General features: G+C 37.5%; 2 protein-coding genes across 3 annotated transcripts; both read right to left on the bottom strand.

The window, feature by feature from the left end:
- Positions 1–497: 497 nt before the first annotated feature.
- Positions 498–8,548, bottom strand: LOC147542361 (ribonuclease TUDOR 1-like). Of its 2 annotated transcripts, XM_086673345.1 has the most exons (18): positions 8,350–8,548; positions 6,994–7,395; positions 6,347–6,511; positions 5,281–5,355; positions 5,058–5,171; positions 4,861–4,965; positions 4,373–4,579; positions 4,051–4,266; positions 3,863–3,970; positions 3,282–3,452; positions 2,987–3,184; positions 2,539–2,889; positions 2,229–2,459; positions 1,959–2,147; positions 1,811–1,888; positions 1,530–1,724; positions 1,063–1,440; positions 498–979 (listed from the first exon to the last, which is right to left on the bottom strand). In XM_086673345.1, the coding sequence occupies exons 3-18, from the start codon at positions 6,494–6,496 to the stop codon at positions 791–793; spliced, it is 2,955 nt and encodes a 984-aa protein (XP_086529471.1). In that variant the 5' UTR covers positions 6,497–6,511; positions 6,994–7,395; positions 8,350–8,548; the 3' UTR covers positions 498–790. The 2 variants fall into 2 exon arrangements, with proteins under 2 accessions (XP_086529471.1, XP_086529470.1); XM_086673344.1 differs by lacking the exon at positions 8,350–8,548 and having other exon boundaries at positions 6,994–7,519.
- A 738-nt stretch (positions 8,549–9,286) lies between these two features.
- On the bottom strand, positions 9,287–13,606 carry LOC147542360 (strychnine-10-hydroxylase-like). The gene is made up of 3 exons (XM_086673343.1): positions 13,528–13,606; positions 10,213–11,583; positions 9,287–10,095 (listed from the first exon to the last, which is right to left on the bottom strand). Exons 2-3 carry the CDS (start codon positions 11,257–11,259, stop codon positions 9,460–9,462), a joined length of 1,683 nt encoding a protein of 560 aa, XP_086529469.1. The 5' UTR covers positions 11,260–11,583; positions 13,528–13,606; the 3' UTR covers positions 9,287–9,459.
- Between the last annotated feature and the right edge of the window lie 1,708 nt (positions 13,607–15,314).

The raw sequence follows: 15,314 nt of genomic DNA, 5'->3' as shown, positions 1-15,314 counted from the left end.
GAATTGTGATGTCTTTCGTGGTTAATGCCCCAAATTGAAGAAGGAATTGATTGTTCCGATTACTGTGGTTCCATGATCAGAAATGTCAATAGAGGACATTGTGTATATCAGGGAGATGATTGAAACGAAGCACAATGAAAATAAAAGAGACTGGATCTCAAAGATTAAGGCTCCTACAAGAGTATAAAAGGAGAAGGATGCCGAAAAATGTGAGGAGATGTGCCCGTTTGGTGAAAAACTGCCTAAAAACCATCAATAACTGCTAGGAAAACCTGACTAGAGCAACATTCAGCCCTACAGCAATATATAAGTTACCCCCTAATTAGGGTCCATTAGTTATCATGTCTAAAAACAAGTTGTTTTTTATGAAAGATTCTAAAACAAGTTACACAAAGACTGATTAGATGATGAATGATTAGTCTTACCCCAAATCTTATAGGGCCAACTGAGAAAATAATGAAGGAAAAAAAAACCAACAACTAAATTTAAGCCATCCATTTAACAATCTCCACCTTATTAAAGGTGATGGCAGATTGGAAAACTCCCTTATTGAAGTATAAATTATTCAAAACAAAGTATATTTTAATTCTCTTTTTTCTTTTCCTAGCTGTCTATAGAGCAAGAGATTATAGGGAAAGAAAAAGTCTAGAAAGAAAAGGGTCTCAACAAAAAGGTTAGCTCTCTCAACAGTTTCTGGCTCCTCTAAGATATGCTTTCGGCATTCAGTCGATATGCTTCTCTCTCCCTCTATATCTCTCATACATAACATAACTTACTATAAGCTGGTGGATTATCGGCGGCCACCAGCTTTCCTAGCAGGAGGTGCGGAGTCTTCGTCATCTGATTGAATGTCTCCGTACTGCCACATCTTCAGCCTCTCACGCTTGGCTTTGGTCTGGAATTCTTCCAACTGCTCCAGAGCTGTCTGTCTTTCCCTGCTATCCCACCTCTTCTTTCTCTCTAACCTTGCAAGTCCTTCCTGCAGATACGAAAATCAAAAGGTTTATTAGAGCAAAAGGTCAGCAAAAGTGGATGATAAGTAATGGTTGAAAGTGGTTTAACCTGCAGCATAGCAGCATTGATGCTGGAACCAGCCTCCACATCGACTAATGTAACAATGAGAATTGTCCCAGTTCCTTGCCCCTTAACTTTGCCTCCCGAAGTATCCCTTTCCTCAATCATCGCCCTCAGCTCTTTCGAACTGTTCAGTGTCTGCTCACTCAGATACTCAGCTGCTTCTTCACCAAAATCTTCCTCTAAGCTTGGGACCTTTACGTAAGCAAGGCTGCACAGCTGAGCAAGACCAGGTGCCGTCGACACAGATGGGTCAAGAGGTCGCAGACGGCTGTAAGGAACTACCTCTTGGTTCCCATAGTCTATGTAAAAGACTTCAAAGTTGTCCTTTGTTGATTCCACGACCCCTCGAGGTGCATTCACAATCTGGATATTCAGAGTAAGTGTCAAAAGTTACAAATGGAAGTGAAAGCTACTTAAAAACAAGACTTGAAACTTGAGTTGCTCTTTCTTACCATAGCACGGTTCCAAGAATTATCTGCACTGAACTGCACAAGAACAATATCCCCCTTCTTTGGATTAAAAGCACCAATAACAGGAGCCTCTTGGATGGTCAATGAAGCAAGCTGCTGCTGGATAGAGAGCACCTTCTGATCTCCAGCAGTCTGGACGTAAAACTTTCCACCACCTAGAACTTCTGTAACCACAACCTGAATTGGAAAGACAACAAAGATCAGCTTAAAAAACATTTATATATTAACGTAAGAGGTTCCACATCATGCAGCGTGCTAAGTACCTTCAGAACTTCCTTCTGCTTGCTTTCAGCAGCTGAGCCATTAGCTACTTCTTGCCCTTCGACATATTTCTCCCATATCTGGTCAAAAAATCTCGTAATAAGTTTTGGAGCTGGGAACTGTTCATAACTTTTAAGACACTCCATATACCTTTAGTTTCTGATTCTTTGCGGACTTCTCAGCTTGTGCAAGAAGGTGAATATCAGGGATCCTGTCAGCGCCAAAAGAAGTTTGAAGCTTCGCCAAACCAGCTTCCAGAAGGGTTACAGCAACATTGGTCTTGCCTTCCCACAAAGAACCCAAAAATGTTCCAGTCCTATCCACAGTTTCAACTTCAACCTGAGAGAGAACGAAACAAACTTAACAAAAGATGAGGCAAAAGGAAGATTTCTCAAACCAATTACATGCACAAAAAACTACCTCAACATCCCTTTGAAGTATCTTCCTTCTCATCAAGGCAATAGCTTCCTCAGAGAAAGGCTCATCCCGACCGGGGCATCTAACCCCAGAAAATGCAAATGCAATACTGCAAGTCTCCTTGGGAATGAGTAACTTAAACCGATGACCACTGAGAACATACTCCGCAACAGCAGGTAGCCTCCTACTCTTTTGCAAGAATGGCAAGAAATCTTTGGCCTTTTTCGCAGATGTCTGAGTGGCAAATAAAACAGTCAAATGAGATAAGAAATTGACAAAGAAACAAAAGAAAAAAAATTGATACATCTCTAACCGTTAAAAGGTCTGTTATGTGTAAAACAGGAGGATCCTTGGCAGAATGGATCCCTTTCTTCCCAGCAATCGCACGTGATTCAGCAGCCAATAGGGAATCATAATAGTTTGATCTTTCTTCAAAATCACGGTGTCTGATAACAGTTCCAAAGCCACGAGCAATCACCAATTCAGCAATATTTGTCCCTGCCGGTTGGTTACCGATGGCTGGACTAGGGGTGATGTCATCACCTTCAACTTTGGATGAAGATGTCAAAAAGACTGATCCAAAGTCCATGACCCTGGAATCTGCTGTGGGCATGGCACCGTCGCCCATACCGATCTTTCTAGAATATTCCATCGAAACATTCACCTGAAAAGATGCCTACAAGATTAAAAAACAGTACAAAGAACGAAGACATTAATCAACTGGAATACTGGGATTAGAAGACATAGAAACCGTATCATACCTGACGCCCAATAAGGCGCGTACGGAGGAACTCTCTAGCTTCGCGGGCATAAGGAGCAGGCTTTTCATCTCTACGAGGATTGCCAATCTTTGGGGACCTAATACTCGAGAGATTAACCCGACGCTCTGCCAATGGGCTACCAAAAGGGACAGCATCATCGGCGACGATAATGCAGTCTCCACTCACAATCTCTACCACCTGCATAGACTCAATGATGAGGGGAAGAAAAATATGATGGAATTTAATGAACATGAGAATATGGTTCTTCATATCCTTGTCCGGAACAATCACTTACTTTTCCTGTGAAGTTCTGATCATGGATTGCCTTTGAATTTGTCACAGGTGGAACATAGTTGGTCCAGATCTTCAGGCGGTCCTTCTTTGCTTTAAGTTCGGCTGCCTTTAAACGCCGTTTCGCATCTTCCTCCATCATATTTGCACTCCACTCCACAAATTTAGCCAGACCCTGAAACGAATTTGTGCAATTTAGGACAGTATGTTCCCATAAATGTAAACTAGAAATTTACTGCCACTGCAACAGTCAAATTGAGGTGAAATACAACAATGGTAGTCTGCAATGTAAAATACATTGGAAGACATGACGGAAAACGAAATTCGCAACCAACTAAACAATTGAAATAACGTTTATCCATATACAAAAGTTGAGGTTTTATGTTGCAAGACTCAACAAAAAATACTTCATCATGAGAATCACAAACAAAAAGAATCTTAACACCGTCAGGGTCATTACAACAAGTAAGAACGAAAATTGCTCTTCAAAGGAACTTTTGCCCATCCCAGAATTGAATATTATTCATGTGGTATTAGCAAATAGTTAGTAAGAAATTTAGAAATGATCAAGTGAATAAAATGTACGTTTTCTACAAGCTCCAAAGCGAGGTCCCTTGCTGAATCACCATCAGGATAATACAGAGACCCAATTAGATTGCTAAATTTGTCCACGCCCTCCAGGACAATGCGGACCTGCAAATATCAACATGGATCTGAGGCCACAAGCAAAACACAAGACGGAGAAAACATAATCAGGAGAATGACCAACTCACATCTCTATTTAAAACCCGGGTCTCTGTGAAGTGCTTTGCTTCCCTCCCAAATGGATCTGGTGATACTTCTGTAGAAGTAGGTGTAGATGCTGCAAGCCTTTGTGCTGATGTTAGCTGAGGACGAGATTCAGCAGAAACGCTACCATTTGTTTCATCCGTACTTGCTTCAGGTTCAACAACAGTTTCTACTGGAGCTCTTCTTCCCATGGATGGAGACTAAAAAAAAGAAAAAAAGAAAAGAAAGTGATGTCGATAAAAGCAAAACAAAACAAATCCTACGAGAATAAGTGGTATAAACTATTGATGATATGGTGATAAATACCTGAATGCCAGCGACGAAAACTTGCACAAACTGAAACTCTGGAAGTAAATAGACTCTAATAGTACTTCCATCACGGACCTGCTCCACAATTGCTTGCATAGGACTACCCTTGCTTTTTTCTAAAAGGCCCATCGCATCCAAATTACTAGGATCACCAATTGCAGATGGAGGTAAGTCCCTTATCGCTGCTTCCGAAGCACCAGGTACCTGCATTGCGGTGTATAGCTCACGAATAAGCATGTAATCAATTGACTGATTAAGTCTACGCTGCTCACTTCTCGCTTATACAAAAGATATTTACAATTTACAAACATGCAAAGTTATTTTATCGGCGTAGCCAAGAAAGTTGGAAACATCAAGAGATCCAACACCTCCTTTCTGAAAAAGAATACCATGCTAACCACGCAAAAAGCAGCAAGAGACTATTTATCGCTTAACATTATTGGGAAAATAAATAAATAAGAAAAATGAACAAATCATAGACTAGCCTTGCTCCAGCGGCCTAAACCCTGCTGCTTAGCTTGCTCCTCAAGTCGCAGTAGTTCTGCTAAATAAGGGCTTGCTTCTCCTTTCTGTTGGTCCTGCTCCCTAACCTGCATTAGTAGAGTTTGGATTATCAGATCTTGCTTACAAGAGGTATTTTAAATTTGAAATATTCAACAGCAGGTCCGGAAAGAGAATATACCTTAGCCCATCCTTCAGAAGCAACAAGCAAAGCAAGATTTTTATCACCGAGGAAAACTGAACCAAATTCCCTCCCTATGGATGCAACGGTGTAATCAACCCTGAAGGTTACATCCTACAGTAACAAGGAAAATATAACTGAGATTGGGCAAACCGCGCTAAGTACGATTAGTAATTACAGCAACAAAGGACAGATTGAGTGATAGAGTTCAGGGAAACAGCACCTTTCCTATGCAGAGTTTCCTCAAATACTCTCTGCTCTCCCAGGCAAAGGGTTCATCTGTGCCACCTCTTCGGGCCTACAGTATTGACAAACAGCAAAGATATGTAAAGAGTCAGTTCAAAAACAGCAAGAATAAAATTATAAGGAGACAAAAGTTACAGAAAAGTGGGTCCTATACATTTTTTCACCACGCAACCGAGCCTCTCTTAAAGCCTTCGGCTACATTTGCAGTACCTTATAATATCTTATATCATAGTTTCTTAAATTAGTCCAGACTAGGGTCACCGATGAGCGTAGAATCTGTTCATTTTCACGCTTCATAATCACATACCATATTAGTTTCATTTAGTACGAACGCTTTTTCTGTAGCGCTTTAAGTACAATACTTGACAAGCTTGGGGGTGTTTTAAGATATAGACCGATTTTTCAATATGGAAACCTTTTCTAGCATTAATAATAACACATTATCGTGTTCCTTTGGATATTTTTAAGAAGCTTTTCCTATCAGACTATAACATGCTGTTTCTTGCGTACCCAAGAACAAGCGATGTCTACAAAAAATATAGATGATTGAAAAATGCAAGTGTACCTCCATTTCTTGCTTACCCAATAACTGTGAAACCTTGCCACTTTTCCATCTAACAGAATATGTGGTACCTTTTCTGTATTTTTATTAATTAAACCTAACCCTGGTGCTCAGATTCACATAAAGTTGCAAAACTAAGTTCAACGTATTGCCATTGGAGAACAAAAATATTTAGCTTCAGATATGAATTAGACAAGAGATCGATCTCCATTTTATCATACATAGCTACACGAACTTTAAGGCAAGTTCCCTGCAGCCAGCATACACGTTTTACGTGTACACTTGATATAGATAATAAACAAATTGCATGTCAAACTTAGTAGGTTATTTTTATATCGTAATATACGAACTTCATACCAGTTGCATGTAAACTTACTTGAATTTCTATATCGGCTATCGTGTTTAATATTTTTACAAGACGAGAACCAGTATGCAAAAAGGAAAATAATCAGGACAGTGATCAAACTAAGGTAAAACTCACCAGCCTAGGAGCCATAAGGGAGGACAAAGTAATAGTCTTTTCAGGTGGGATCTCTGCCCTAGTGCTTCCCATTATCACCAAGCAATCACCGGAAAGAACAGCTTTCACTTTTCCTCTCAGCCATCCCGATGGTGAAGCTGCCGTTGCCATCTCAACAGTTAAAACCTAATCAACAAAAAGACCAACAACCATAATCAGTATACTAGAAAATGGATATCATCTCCTTGAATCGCCATTGACTTCTTCTTCTTCCTCTTTTTATTAGAACATCAAATAAACTAATTGAATAGAATGAAATATCTAACAAACAAAAACAAGATGATAAAAAAAAAAAAAAAACTGAACTTTAACATGCAAACCAAAAAAAAGAGAAGGAATCAATAGAGATCCGATCTCAACATTCATCGAGATGAATTAAAAATAGTTAAAATTCAACTTAATTTGATGATCGACGATAACTCAAACCAAATCGAAAATAAACATAAAATCATTAAGAATCACAACATTGCACATCCAAATCAAAGGAGAAAAATATTAATCTAATCCAATTCTAAATCGAATTCTGAGATCGGTAAACCACAATAACGCCTGTTAATTCTTGAACATAAAATTGATGCCAATAAACGATTAAGGAGAGAAAAGCAAACCTTTTTCCGGCAGAAGATGAGAGACAAATCAGATCTGAAGTGATCTCGTCGATCGGCGGGGTTGAGACGGAGGAGAAAGGAGAAGAGAAGGGCGATTGGTGGTGGTATTTTGAGGTGGTAAGAAGTGAGATCTAGTAACGTATATACCAGTAGGTTTGTTTAACTTTAAATAGAGAGAGACCCTCAATTTTCACAATATTTACTCAAAATGGTATTTTTTCTAACAAACTCGTTAAAAGCCCAATCACATCCACATACATAAAAAGAGATAAATAAACAATGGGCTGGACAAAGGTTTCAAAATCCAGTCAGGCCTTTGGAAGTTTCTCACACACAGATCCGATCCACGGACCCTCCCTTCGTCACACTCCTCCACTTTTTATACAAAAAGGCTTACACAACCTGCCTCCTTAGACAGCCACATGTACCGCATGTGGTTTCTCTGTCCACGTGACTGAACATGTGAGAGGACCTCGTTTCGCTCACATGCGGTTCAAGTGGGAGACCCAAAATGCGGGTTGAATATATTTTTTGCTTTTTATACAGGTTTTATAAGAACAACGACAATGTCTCACCCACTCAAGAAATTGGTGTGAATTTGGCGTGAACAGAAATCCAACTGTTTGATTCACACCAGTTTCTCTCTCTTGATGAAACACGATGAGTGTGAACGATTGAATTTCAATTCGCCCTATCGTTCAAAATTAATTTTTTCTTTATTTTAGCTTAATTTTGTATTTTCTATCAATTATTTAGTTTTAAAGTAAATGTCATTTATAGAACAATGTAGCATCCTTGTTACATTTATCTTTCTGTTTTTGGAAACAATGTATAATCTAGGACAAACAAAGAGAATCTTATCACAAATCAAATAGTTTTAATTTGTCAATACAAAAAATAATGTCATAATAAAGAATATTTATTTCTTTTTGGGAGTTATTTTCTAAGATTATTGATAGTCTAAATTGGATATAACCAATTCTATTCCTTAATATAACAAAAATTGATTATTTTTATTGATTTACTTTTGACTTTATATTTTGAATGAGCAATATAGCACATAATGCAAAATACCAAAAATCTATTGGTTAGGCAGTCAAATTTGTTATTCGAGAAGATCTTTTATCTAGTGATAGTACTGAATGTTATTTTGCTCTGGATAAATTGGACTCTTTCTATATTTTGAGATATATACTTAAATAACGACGAATTAGTAACAGTACTCATCATATTTTGGATTATTTTTTGCACTTGCATATTAATTACATGTAATCCTCGCTTTAACGTGAAGATGACACCTTCACTTGTTATATCAAAAAAAATTTGGTACAACAACATTGATGAAGATGACACAACCCGCCTCCTTAGACTGCCACATGTACTGCATGTGGTTTCTCTCTCTACGTGACTGAACATGTGAGAGGACCTCGTTTCGCTCACATGCGGTTCAAGTGGGAGACCCAAAAAGTGGGTTGAATATATTTTGCTTTTTATACAGGTTCTATAAGAACAACGACAATATCTCACCCACTCAAGAATTTGATGTGAATTTGGCGTGAAGCGGGTTGAGTATATTTTTTGCTTTTTATACAGGTTTTATAAGAACAACGATAATGTCTCACCCACTCAAGAATTTGGTGTGAATTTGGCGTGAACCGAAATCCAACTGTTTGATTCACACCAGTTTCTCTCTCTTGATGAAACACGATGAGTGTGAATGATTGAATTTCAATTCGCCCTATCGTTCAAAATTAATTTTTTCTTTTATTTAGCTTAATTTTGTATTTTCTATCAATTATTTAGTTTTTAAGTAAATGTCATTTATAGAACAATATAGCATCCTTGTTACATTTATCTTTCTGTTTTTGGAAACAATGTATAATCTAGGACAAACAAAGAGAATCTTATCACAAATCAAATAGTTTTAATTTGTCAATACAAAAAATAATGTCTTAATAAAAAATATTCTGAGATTTTATTTCTTTTTTGGAGTTATATTCTAAGATTATTGATAGTCTAAATTGATATAACCAATTCTATTCCTTAATATAACAAAAATTGATTATTTTTATTGATTTACTTTTGACTTTATATTTTGAATGAGCAATATAGCACATAATTTAGCAAAATACCTAAAATCTATTGGTTATGCAGTCAAATTTGTTATCGTGATGGACGTATTCGAGAAGAACTTTTATCTAGGGTTAGTAGTACTGGATGTTATTTTGCTCTGGATAAATTGAACTCTTTCGATATTTCGAGATATATACTTAACTAGTTAACTAACGACAAATTAGTAACAACACTCATCATATTTTGGATTATTTTCAGCACTTATATATTAATTACATGTAATCCTCGCTTTAACGTGAAGATGACACCTTCACTTGTTATATCAAAAAATACAACATCGATGAAGATGCAACATTATTCAGAGGGCGAGGTCTAACAATTTCGAACATATAGCTAATAATCATAAAGTGGAAGAGGGAGGCGTGGGGTGAGTAGTACTTTAAGTGGAGTTACTTTGGGCATTGTCAATCCTGAACCTTCAGTCATGTCTACTGGGGATGACGAGGGTGTGCTCAAGTCGAATGCTTGTAGTAAGCGTGCTAGTGTCATATGAAGGATCAGGGTTGCAAAGTTCACGCCTGGGCACATCCTCCGCCCAGACCCAAATGGTATGTACTCAAAATGTTGACCCCTGAAATCCAGCAGTGTTCCATTACTTTGGTTGTCAAGAAATCTCTCTGGCCTGAACTCAGATGGATTTGACCACACTCGTGGGTCGCGCTGCAACTTCCATATGTTCACCAGCAGACGGGTTCCTGTTTTTATGTGGTATCCGCCAACATTACAGTCTTCAATGGCTTCGTGTGGTACTGAAAGTGGACCGGCAGGGTACATGCGGAGTGTTTCCTTGACGATAGCTTGAAGATAGACCAAGTTATCGATGTCTTTCTCTTCTACATGCCTGTCCCTACCGACTTTCGTGTCCAGCTCATCTTGAGCCTTTCTTAGGACTTGTATGTTGTTGAGTAATAAGGAAAGAGCCCATGTCAAAGAAACAGATGTAGTGTCTGAGGCTGCTACGACCATAGACTGCATCACGAAAAACATGTATTGATATTGCAAAATAAATACCAAGATTTGATATGTGAGGTAGTGGATGAGCTAGGGCCTATGCACAAGCACAACTTAAGGAAAACAGAAACTTACAAGGGAGGTGGCTTTAATAACAGTATCTCGACTATATTTTGTGAAAAGGGAATCGTCATCATCTGGGAGTATGGACATTAATACATCCATGAAATCGTCGCCATCGCCTTCCCCTGCATCGTTTTGCTTGTTGTTGGTTTCACTAGAGAGCGACAAACTCAACTTCTTATCTTGAAGCCATCTTTCTGCAAAAAAGTCCATCTCCTTGGCTACCCGCTTCATGCTCTCTTTTTTTCCATCCAAATCAAACAAGCCTAAGAACGGAAGAGCATCCGAAGCCACTGAAACCCCTGACAGTTTAAAGAAATCAGTTATCGTCTGATGGAGCTTTTGACCTTGGCCAGCTTCTTCCCCATCATCAAGATGACCATCAGCGTGGTAGTTGCAAACCCTCTTTCCTACAACTAAGCTCAATACGACGTTCAAGGTCAAGTACCCAAATAATTGGCTCATCTCTAGCATAACCGAATCTCGATCCTCTCTCCCAGTAGGCTGCTGCTGTTTCTGATGATCTTTCCAAATTCCGAACAGTCCCTTGATAAAATTGTGGATCTCCGTGTGAGGGACGTGCTTGAGCAACTCAAGGCGTCGATGGGAGAGTAGGTGGAGGGTTGATATTTTACGAATCTCACGCCAATATGGGCCATAAAAGGAGAAGCCAAACATAGCGTGGTCGTATGTCATGTAACTGCTAGCAGCACTAGGTGGGCGACTAGCCAGGAACTTGTCATTGGAGGTGAAACATTCCTTTGCCATCTCCCATGTGCTCACAACCAAGGTCGGGTATACTCCGAATCGCACCATGAAGATTGGTCCAAACTTGTCAGCCATGTCTCCAAGAACTCTAAACAGAGGCTTACCAGATCCTACTAGTTGAACAAGATGACCAACTATAGGCCATGAACCTGCAGCTTCCGGCGGATGCCTCACCAATTGGTTACAATTCCTTGTAGATAATGAAACCTTTATTACATAATATAAGAAGCACATCAAAGCTAATAAGCCTAAAATACCAGGTTGGAGCTGGAGGAGGATGGGCTTCTCCATAGGTATCTTAGCTATCTGATACTTCTTGGGAGGAGATAAGAGAGAATGAACTGGTAGTCTAATCCACAAAACGAAACCGTCTTAATATAGATTTAGATCATAGTGTTAATTTTTAGGGTACGTGATTGGTCCATGTTGATTGTTGAAGTCGGACAATTATTTGTCTCATCTTAAAGTTTCATTTCAAAAATGGTAGAAAGACAAATTGCATTTGTGCACAAACAAAGACTCTTTGTGTTTTTTTCTTTTTTTGGTTGAGGTAAAGACTCTTTGTGTTACTCCAATAATTCTGGTTGGCTGACGATTTGGCATTAGCCAAAAGAGCTATAAATGGGCCAAGAGGGATCATCCCCCCTGACCCTTAATATTTATAATACTATAAATGTTAGAAGGAGGAATTGAACTTCTCATACAAAGTATATTGCCCCGTTATTCCAACCCAAACCAAACGCAAACTTAAACCTAAGCCAAATCCTACCCGTAGTAAGTCAGTGATCTTATATGCCGACAATTATTTTCTACAATGTAACTTAATGAAAATCACTTTAAGTTCTACCGTCAAATCTATGGTTGTCCTAAATTGTCTTACTGTTTCCTAACTTATTCAATCTATATTTTTATTGTTGAGCTTCTATTTATTTCAAGTTTCAATTGTTAACTTATTTTAATTTCTTTTCTATTTGTTAATTTGTATCAATTCCAATTATAAAGAGAACTCAATTCAGTTCATCTGATCTTTGATCTTATTAACCAAAATTTGTTCTCTCACAATAGTAAATCGAGAAGAGGTAAATTCATTGGGGAAAGAGAGTCTCTCTGTCTCCTTTTTGCAGTCACAAGTTACTTACATAATTGTATATATTTTTGTAAATATACATTTAACTAGTGTCAAATTTTTTTTTAAGTAGAATAACAATTCAAATAGTTCGCGAGAGCCAGGGACGGAACCAGAATTTTTGTTAGAGGGGGGCCGAACTATTCTACTGAAAAATATAGCAATTCGATTAAAAATGACCACTTAAAAATACCAGTCATATCATGAGACTAAAGAACACAAATATTAAAAAATGACATGGGAATACTGCACCAAATAGATTTTTTTCCTTTAAAGCATAAAGCATCAAAACAAAAACTCGCCTTTCTTTCAAATCTCTAAAACCATCTATCATGTATTATGTGCTAAACTTTCGGATGCCACTAATCGTAAAAAGTAAGAACAAAGTAGTCTAATAAAACAAGGGCTAATCTTTTTCAATGTCACTTTCAGATTGTCATTAGTAATTTGATAGCTCTAGCTAGCCATTTGAATTGTTATACCTACTTAAACAATTTTTTTAACATTATGTATATTTACAAAAAATATATATAATTATGTAAGTAACTTGTAAATGCAAAAAAGAGAGAGACTCTCTTTCCCCAAAAATTTACCTCTTCTCAATTTGCGATGGAGGGAAAAGAGATTTTGACTAATAAGATCATCAAAGTTTTGATGAGCTAAATTGATTTCTCTTTACAATTGCAATCGATATAGATTAACAAATAGAAAAAAAATTAAAATAAGTTAACAATTGAAACTTGGATAAATAGAAGCTCACTATTAAAAATATAAATTGAATTAGTCCAGAAACAGTAAGAAAATTTAGGGCAATCATAGATATGGCGGTGGAAGCTAAAGTGTGTTTCCTTAGGTTATTGTAGAAAATAATTTTGGGCAGTGGGAGGTGGGAATTGGGGTAGTTTAGATCAGATCATTAACTTATGGGTAGGATTGGGGTTAGCTTTAAGTATGCATTGGGTATTGGATTGGAATAATGGGGCCAACATAATTTAAAGGGGAAGTTTAACTCCTTTTAACATATATGGGGGTATAAACATTAAGGGCCAGGGGGGCCATGGCCCCTCCTGGCCCATATGTAGATACGTCCCTGGCGAGAGCAATCAAATTACTGATGACAATCCGAAAGTGGCATCGGAAAACGTTAGCCCTTATTTTATTAGACTAGACTTTGTTTTTACTTTTTACGGTCCAAAAATGACATCCGAACGTTAACACAAAATCCATCATAATTCATGCATTAAAGGACAAAAACTGCTCAACGTAGTAGTCTCGTGTTATTTTTTATTTGTGTTCCTTAATCTTATGACGTAATTGATATTTGGGTATTCATTTTTAGTGAAATTGCTATATAGATTTCTCAAATTAATTTATGAATAGAATAGCTATGTCTCCCTCTAATAAAAATTGGTCTTGTCCCTGCAAAAGACTACAACCGTCATATTTAGAGGGACAACAACATTTTTCATTACATAAACAGAAGTATCACGGATCAAAGTCGATAAGAACTTACTATTCAACATAGCCTATGCAGAGTATATAGACCACATAATCAAAAAGAGAGAAAAAAAAAAGAGATGATCTTTGGTACATAATCTACAAGGAGAAAACAATAAAGATCACCTTATTAGTCTAACTGCCAACAATCCTTGATTGGAGTGGTAAGAAGTATATAGTTTTCTACTCTTCCACTTCAAGGTTCGAATTAAAAAAAAACTTCCAGTCAAACTTAGATCACCTACCCCGTTGGTGATCAAAGAAAATATCTCCCTTTCTTGCATTATTAGCCACCTATAGGCTATAACTCATGTCGACCTATCCACCTAACTTGTGTCTCATGGTTTTTAGATCACAGTCAAGAACTAATAAATTAAGTTATCTAGATGTCAGAGCAATCTCAACCACATAAAAGAACTTAAAAGGAAATACCTTGGAACCCGCAACATGCTACTGACATTTTTTCACCTCTCCTACGTCGTTCTCATTCCAAACCGATTGTTAGAGCATCTCCAATGCGAAACTCAAAAAAATCTCTATTCATCTTATGTGTCAAGTTGCAATTCAGATTCTTACTCTTATGTGGCGTCAATAAAGATCCTCAAATTTTTTGTGTCTGCAATGCAAAACTCGAAACTTATCTTATTTACTTATTTGTCATAGTTATTTTTGTAAATATATAATTAGTTATTTTAGAAAATATAGAAGACTCGATTTCTATTGGTTGAAAATCAAATATTAATGAGGTGGACAATTAGAGATATCTCAAGAGGACACTCTGAAAATAGAGTGTCCTTTTGAGATATCTCTATTCCACCCTCGACACGTCATCTTAGAGATCCAAATAGAGTGTTGCACTGGAGATAGTTTTCAAGACAAAACTCTAAAAATCCTAAGTGGCACTCGGAGTTTCTAAGATTGAGTGATGCATTGGAGATGCTCTCAGTGCTTGATATTGAATATTATCTCGGTCCAATTTTTTTTTTTTTTTTTTTTTTGAAGTGAAGGGAACAATTTCCATTAATAAGTGAATAAATCACAATGTTTACATGGATAAATTCTTATTTCTCTCCTCTGAAAACTTCATGAGAGTTACATACCTTTAAATGCAAAGTGCCTCATGAAGGGAAAGAAATTGGACTAGACACAGACACTATTGGGATCCTAAAGATCCGAGAAAAAAGACCCTAAAGGTCTGACAAAAAGGATCCTAAAGATCCGTGAAAGAAGACCCTAAAGGTCTGACAAAAAAAGGAAAAACTAATAGAACCACCGTTGATATCTCCGGAGAATTGTCAAATGTCGCCAGAAAACCACCGTCGTCGCCGGAAAACCGTCGTTTTTGCCGGAATCCAGTCTCCGTTATCATAAAAACCAAGTCGTACCACCACCACCGCCACTATATCCACGAACAAACCAAATCATTTCCATCAACAGTAGAGGGGGGATAACTTTTGTGTTAAGTGCCTCAAATTGTTGAAGAAAGGGATAATATGGAGTATCCATAACCCAAAAGATTGGTGGCGCCACCAAAAAACAAGTCGGACCACTCGGGAGCAATTTACTTGGTCAATAACTTCTTTCCCTGTTTTACTCTCTCTTTTTGAATAAGATCATTGAAACCAACTTCTACAAGCCAAAGAGCAATTAATTGGATACTTTTTATGGGATCTCTCTTAAAAATAAATTACCATCAATCTAAACAATTCTCTGTCCATTAGTG

Source organism: Eschscholzia californica, unplaced genomic scaffold, assembly GCF_041429995.1.
Source record: "Eschscholzia californica isolate CP2 unplaced genomic scaffold, dmEscCali1.0.p SCAF_4, whole genome shotgun sequence".
NCBI lineage: Eukaryota > Viridiplantae > Streptophyta > Magnoliopsida > Ranunculales > Papaveraceae > Eschscholzia > Eschscholzia californica.
Note: the sequence above shows the minus strand (reverse complement) of the source record. Positions and strands in the feature narration are given on the sequence as shown.